The 7,271-nt window shown below is 35.4% G+C and overlaps 1 protein-coding gene across 2 annotated transcripts; it reads left to right on the top strand.

The window, feature by feature from the left end:
* Nucleotides 1-768: 768 nt before the first annotated feature.
* On the top strand, nucleotides 769-4,377 carry LOC107791908 (salicylate carboxymethyltransferase-like). Of its 2 annotated transcripts, XM_075249011.1 has the most exons (5): nucleotides 769-912; nucleotides 1,349-1,445; nucleotides 1,608-1,768; nucleotides 2,683-2,937; nucleotides 3,855-4,377. In XM_075249011.1, the coding sequence occupies exons 1-5, from the start codon at nucleotides 838-840 to the stop codon at nucleotides 4,179-4,181; spliced, it is 915 nt and encodes a 304-aa protein (XP_075105112.1). In that variant the 5' UTR covers nucleotides 769-837; the 3' UTR covers nucleotides 4,182-4,377.
* The last annotated feature ends 2,894 nt before the right edge of the window (nucleotides 4,378-7,271 follow it).

Genomic DNA, 7,271 nt, shown 5'->3' with positions numbered 1-7,271 from the left:
CAAATTCAATTCATGGACCCAATACGTGATGGTACAAGCCAAGATGTGATGACACTAAAAAACGTGATATGATTTTTCTCGATGAGTCATTGCAAAATCATGATTTTCTAAATATATGATAAAAATCTCCCCCCTCCCCCCTCTTTGTCTGTGTGGGGGGTGGGGGAGGGATGGGGGTTATATTTATGCCAAGCTTTGTTAACCGCGATCGTGAAGAAGGAGGGCTGGCGATCGCGAAGAAGGAGGCCGCGATCGCATGGCTTATTTTGTCCTAAAATTTTCATCTAAAAATCTTAACTTTTAGACAATTGGAGATATTTGTGTCTCGAAAAATTAAACTGAAAAACTGAAATTTAGGATATACTTGCTAATTCCTAAATAGCAGCCTTTTAAAGTGGCTATCTAGTGTCATTTCTACTAGTTTTAATAGGTTTGATCAAGTCATAATACTTATAATTAAGGTACACAAATAGGAAAATAGGCTAGTTACCCTGAACGATTCTAGTCCTTGATCTTTATATGTCTTTCCCGGAGAATGAGTGATTTTATTACTTATTTTTCTTGTTTGAAAAATATTTTCCCTTCTCTTGATAGGGAGAACATTTTTCTCCAATTGGAGAAAAATGAGTTCATGAGGAAAATATTTTCCAAAATATCTAAGTCAATAAAATATGGAAAAATTAAAAAATATTTCATACCAAACACACCCATAGTGTACAATATTTTCTCAGTTGGCTCGCGAGGACAATGATGGAAATTCAAAGGATAAATTTGGTTTCACCCATCTATAAATACCTAATTTAACACAAAAATATCCAATTAGCAAGAGAAGGAGAGATGGAAGTTGCTAAAATACTTCACATGAATGGAGGAATTGGAGACACAAGCTATGCAAAAAACTCTAAGCTCCAGGTATCATCAAACACCTTTTTATTCCTAATGGAGTTATAAACTCGCAACAATTATAAATAACAAGTTCTTATGAATTTTACTTATATATACTGATAGTGTAAAAGGTACAGTGTAAAACGCATAGTTATCATTTAAGTGATCTGATAGTATTTCTTATCTTATCGGTACATAAAGCTTAGACTTATTTCCTTTTACTTAACTAGCGTTTGGACATAAATTTTGTTGAAACTTGAAAAAAAAGTTTTTGAAATTGTGTTGAAAAAGGTCAAATAATGAAAAGTTGACATTGTATAGCCACTCTCAAAATATATAATACCCCAAAAATGTATATTTTTTGTATATATAAACATTCTATATGTTTCGTAGAAAATACACATCTAAATTCTTTTATACAGTTAGTGCATATAAAAGTAAACTCATTTCCTTATATTTACAGCAAAAGGTGATTCTCATGACAAAGCCAATATTAGAGGAAGCCATATCTGCACTCTACCGCAGCCTTTCCCCAGAAACCATTTGTATTGCAGAGTTAGGTTGTTCCTCTGGACCTAATACTCTTTTGGTGGTCACACAACTTATTAGTGCTATTCGCGAAGAATGCAAAAGCAACGGCCAACAACAATCGCCGGAATTTCAAATTTACTTGAATGATCTTCCTGGGAATGATTTTAATACCATTTTCCGCTCGTTGCCAGAATTCCATGAAGATTTGAGGAGACAGAATATGGGAGATGATGGAATATTTGATCCTAATTGCTTTGTTGCAGGAGTTGCTGGTTCATTCTATAATAGACTTTTCCCTTCCAAGAGTCTGCACTTTGTTCACTCCTCTTACAGTCTCCACTGGCTTTCCAAAGTATGCTTTTGTATTGTTAAGTAGTAATGAATTCATCTCATCTACAAGTTTAAAATATTAAAAAGAGTATATTTATTTATTTAATTATATTTTTAACACACTCCTGACGTGCGAGCTTAATTCAAGCAAAGAGCTAGTGAGGACCAGAATGGAATATTGTATGTAGTGTTGAATCCAATCTGAAGCTCTTTCGAATAAGCGAGCTTTTTGATGATCCCAGCATGTAGTTTTTTTATATAATGGGTGACAGCGTTACTCAAACCCTGGACCTCAACCTGCATTAATGTCTGTTGGAGTATGTGAGCAATTTGCATATGGATTCTAGGAGATGATGATGCAATTTTTCTTATTTTGCGGTACAAAATAATTTTGTGAGCAAACTTGAAGAAAAAGAACTTGAAAATTTATATAAAATCATAATCCTATAGTATTTGTTTCTTTTTATAATATTCTTTTTTTGAAATCAATAATATAGGTGTCAAATGCGGATTTAGGATATATAGGATAGGTTGTGCATAAGTTTAACTTAACCCTTTGCTTTCAGGGGTGGAGCTACAAGTGTAGCTAAGCTCAGACCCTATATTTTATTAAGAGATCTATTTAGTAAGTTATCTTGTCTTACATTTCAAAATTGATAAATTAAAATAATAAAGGGTAGCCCGTACACAAAGCATTCTGTATTAACGCAGGGTTCGGGAAAGACCCGCATTCCTAGGGGTGTGATGTAGACAACCTATTCTAATGCAAGCATTAGTGTGACTGCTTCCACAACTCGATCCCGTGACCTATAGGTCACACGAAGACAATTTTCACATTACTCAAAGGCAATTAAAATATAAAGCATATATATAATATGATCATACTTATTTTGAATAAGTACTGATCGACGCTAACTTTCATTTCTCCTCTAATAGGTACCTGTTGGAATAGAGAATAACAAAGGAAATATTCACGTGGCAAGTACAAGCCCACTAGATGTGATTGAAGCATATTGCGAGCAATATGAAAGAGATTTTGTAAATTTTCTCAAGTTACGCTCAATAGAATTGGTGAAAGGTGGGCGTATGGTATTGACTGTGATGGGCAGAAAAAATGAAGATCGCTTTAGCAAAGCTTCTTGCTTCCTGTTGGAGCCTATGGTCAGGGCTCTCAATGGACTGATTGCAGAGGTAAAACCAAACTTTTAAAATACACATATAATTCTATACATAGTCATGGTATGAACTTTGTTAATGGATTCTTAGCTTTCCTATTGATCTTGATTAGTTCTAGTTTTGTTTTTTCTTGGTTGAGAGTTATCTTTTTGGACCAGATCCTTTTTTATACTGCAATTTTATTTTATGTGGTAGTCCTGTTTGATTGGTGATAAAGTTTAAAAAAGAAACGAGATTGTGGTCTTAAACATGCCAATTTTCGTAGATATAAAGGCATGTCATTAGAAACAGTAAAATATAAAGTGTAAAGTTAATAATTTTAAACATTGTTGTAAATGTGACTCTTAACCGCTCCTCTATCTATTACTAACAATTAACCACCAACAGCAACCTCTAGCGGAAAATTACCACTACCAACCTTCGTCGATGCACAACAACCCTATATAGAAGACCACCACTACCTCCCACCACCACCACCAATTCTGTTGCCGCTAGCTTTTAAATTATCTTAATAAATCATATAATTTTTACAACAAAGATATGAAATCAAATTCACACATCTTAAATTTAAGAAAAACAAATGAAACCTAAATTATCATTAAATCAAGGGATCTTTACATAAATAGCCGGTCATATTCATTTTTTACTTTGTCTAGCTAAATACATATGTTATATATTGATTATGCACAAATTATGCATATAATATACCTTCACTAGCTATTTTAGTTTAAGCAGTTGGATGAACGGCTATTTGGGTTAATTCTTCTAAAATTATCAATATGTTATTTTTATGTCTACGGAAACAACCTCTCTACATGCACAAGGTAGGGATAAAGTCTATGTTCATATTACCCTTCCTTAATTCCCTTGCGTACTGGATATGTTGTTGTTGTTGATGTTATTGATATTCATGAGTAAAATAATGAATGCAGGGATCAATAGAAGAAGAGAAAGTGGTTGCATTCAACACTCCTATATACTGTCCATCTCCTGCAGAAGTGAAGTTTATAATTGAAAAGGAGGGATCTTTCACCATTGATGTCTTGAATACTTCAGAAATCCATATGGATTCTTCTGATGAATACAATGTGACACAGTGCATGAGAGCTTTTATTGAGCCTTTACTTGTCAGCCATTTTGGTGATGAATTGAATATGGATCAAGTGTTCCACAAGTGCAGAGAGATTTTTGTCAGTGGCATAGCAAAAGAGAAGACTACGTGCACAAATGTTGTTGTCTCCTTGACCAAAACAAACTAGGGCAATTAGTTCATGCCCTCCAACCTACCCTTAATTATTCCCTTATATAACCTAAATAGCCGTCTATCCAGCCGTTTAAATTAAAAATAGTTGGCGATATAGAATATATATGTATAATCCATGTATCAGTGCATAAAGATATGTGTATGCCAGCTAAAAAGAATAAACAGTGAATAAAGCCAGCTATTTATATAAATGTTCCTTATATATCATGAGTTCCTCAAGTGCAGAAAGATCTTTGTCGATGGCATAGCAAAAGAGAAGACTATGTTCATAACTGTCGTTGTCTCCCTGATCAAAACAAACTAGGGCAATTAGTTCATATCCTCGAACCCTACCCTTAGTTACTCCCTTGTTTAACCTAAATAGTCGTCCATCAAATTACTTAAATTTAAAAAAAAATCCGGCGATACTTAATATATATGTATAATCCATATATAGTATGTGTATAACTATTTACAATTGGTGCACAATCACCCTACAACTAGTCAAATAGATCATCAATACGCGACAATGGGTACTTGTTCTTAATAGTGACTTTGTTCAATTGGCGATAATCAATACACATCCGCATTGTTACATCCTTCTTCTTCACAAATAATACCGGTGCACCCCAAGGCGATACACTCAGTCTGACGAACCCCTTGTCTAGTAACTCCTCAAGCTATTCTTTCAATTCTTTTGGAGCCATGCGATACGGTGGGATAGATATAGGCTGGGTATTTGGACATAAATTTTGTTGAAACTTGAAAAAAAAAATTCGAAATTGTGTTGAAAAAGGTCAAATAATGAAAAGTTGACACTGTATAGCCACTCTCAAAATAATACCCGAAAAATGTATATTTTTTGTATATATAAATATTCTGTATGTTTCGTAGAAAATACACATCTAAATTCTTCTATACAGTTAGTGCATATAAAAGTAAACTCATTTCCTTATATTTACAGCAAAAGGTGATTCTCATGACAAAGCCAATATTAGAGGAAGCCATATCTGCACTCTACCGCAGCCTTTCCCCAGAAACCATTTGTATTGCGGAGTTAGGTTGTTCCTCTGGACCTAATACTCTTTTGGTGGTCACACAACTTATTAGCGCTATTCGCGAAGAATGCAAAAGCAACGGCCAACAACAACAATCGCCGGAATTTCAAATTTTCTTGAATAATCTTCCTGCTAATGATTTTAATACCATTTTCTGATCGTTGCCAGAATTCCATGAAGATTTGAGGAGACAGAATATGGGAGATGATGGATATTTGATCCTAATTGCTTTGTTGCGGGAATTGCTGGTTCACTCTATAATAGACTTTTCCCTTCCAAGAGTCTGCACTTTGTTCACTCCTCTTACAGTGTCCACTGGCTTTCCCAAGTATGTTTTTGTATTGTTAAGTACTCATGAATTCATCTCATCTACGTAGAAGTTTAAAATATTATAAAGAGTATATATTTACTTATTTAATTATAATTTTAACACACTCCTGACGTGCGAGCTTAATTCAAGCAAAGAGTTAGTGAGGGCCGGAACGGAATATCGTATGTAGTGTTGAATCCAATATGAAACTCTTTCGAACAAGCCATCCTTTTGAATGTGCGCCTACATTCCTAGACAGTTCCATGAAATTTGACCAAGTCACCATTCCTACAGTGCACGCCTACACGCCCGTCACCTAGCATGTGCGTCACCTCAAAACAAATCACATAACACATAATCCGGGGTTTCATACCTTCAGGACCAAATTTAGAACTGTTACTTACCTCAACCCGTGTAATTCTTTATTCCGCTATGCCCTTGCCACGAGAATTGGTCTCCGAAAGCCTCGTATCTAGCCACAATTAATTCGATTCAGTCAATACCAATTATTGTAATTAATTCCATAAGAAAATACTAATTTTCCAATAAAATTCGAAATTAACTCAAAAAATTGCCCGTGGGGCCCATGTATTGGAACCCGACAAAAGTTACAAAATATGAACGCTCATCCAACCACGAGTCTAACCATATAAATTTCACCAAATTTCGACATCAACTCGACCCTCAAATCTTCAATTAAAATCTTTGAAGATTTATACCATTTTCAACCCAATCTTTACCCATTTGAACTCGACACTCTTTCAATAAACCTTATTGATACGTATAAATAATACTCTTACACCCAAGAATCATACTCTTAATCGCCCATCTTTACCCAAACTCGAAATTGAAGATTAGGGGTTAGAACCTTACATTTTAGGTGAATATCTTGTGATATTTTCTTGTTGGATTTCAAAGCTTGAACAAGATCTTGATGAACAAAGTACATGAGCTTCTTCCTCTCTTTAGAATACTCTCCCTTCTCTCTAAAAATATCAGATTTTTGCTCCAAAATGAGCTTCAAAAGCTATGAATCGAAGTTGGATCGGGTTATAAAACCCCAAAAAAATGAAGCTCCGGATAGGATATGTGGTCGCATATGCGACCACAGATTGGATATGCGGTCCGCATATCGGCCGCAAAATTGGCCTCCGGAACTGGGAAACACCTGCTTGGGTTTGCGGTCACTATGCGGCTCGCAGACCTGTTCTGCGGTCACATAATGAACCACAGAACAGTTCTACGGTCGCATAGTCGACCGCAGAATGGAATCCAAAACGACCCCTTAACTGCCTTACTCTGAGGCCATTTTGCGGTCCGCAGAAATGCATTTTTTCTGTCACAAATTTTGTTTACTCCCCAGTGCATTGTTCAACCCAAAAAGTCCGACCCGCAAAAAATTTGTATAACCTTTATACTAATTGATCTACCTCGGCACCATAAAACCTTAATTGTCTTAGAAAATATTCTCCGGGGTCATTACACATAAGACAACATCCGGTCAATCTTTCAACTTAAATTCTAAACCTTGGAACTAAGTATTCCAAAACCTCACTGGACCCGAACCAATTATCTCCGGCAAGTCACATAACAAATGTAAGGCATAAATTGAGCAGTAAATGGGGGAATGGGATTGTAATGCTCAAAATGACCGGTCGGGTCGTTACAGGTTTAATGTCGTATTGGAGTATGTGAGCAATTTGCATATGGATTCTAGGAGATGATGCAATTTTTTCTT

This window comes from Nicotiana tabacum, unplaced genomic scaffold, assembly GCF_000715075.1.
Source record: "Nicotiana tabacum cultivar K326 unplaced genomic scaffold, ASM71507v2 Un00643, whole genome shotgun sequence".
Lineage (NCBI taxonomy): Eukaryota > Viridiplantae > Streptophyta > Magnoliopsida > Solanales > Solanaceae > Nicotiana > Nicotiana tabacum.
This window is presented reverse-complemented; position numbering and strand designations above follow the sequence as displayed.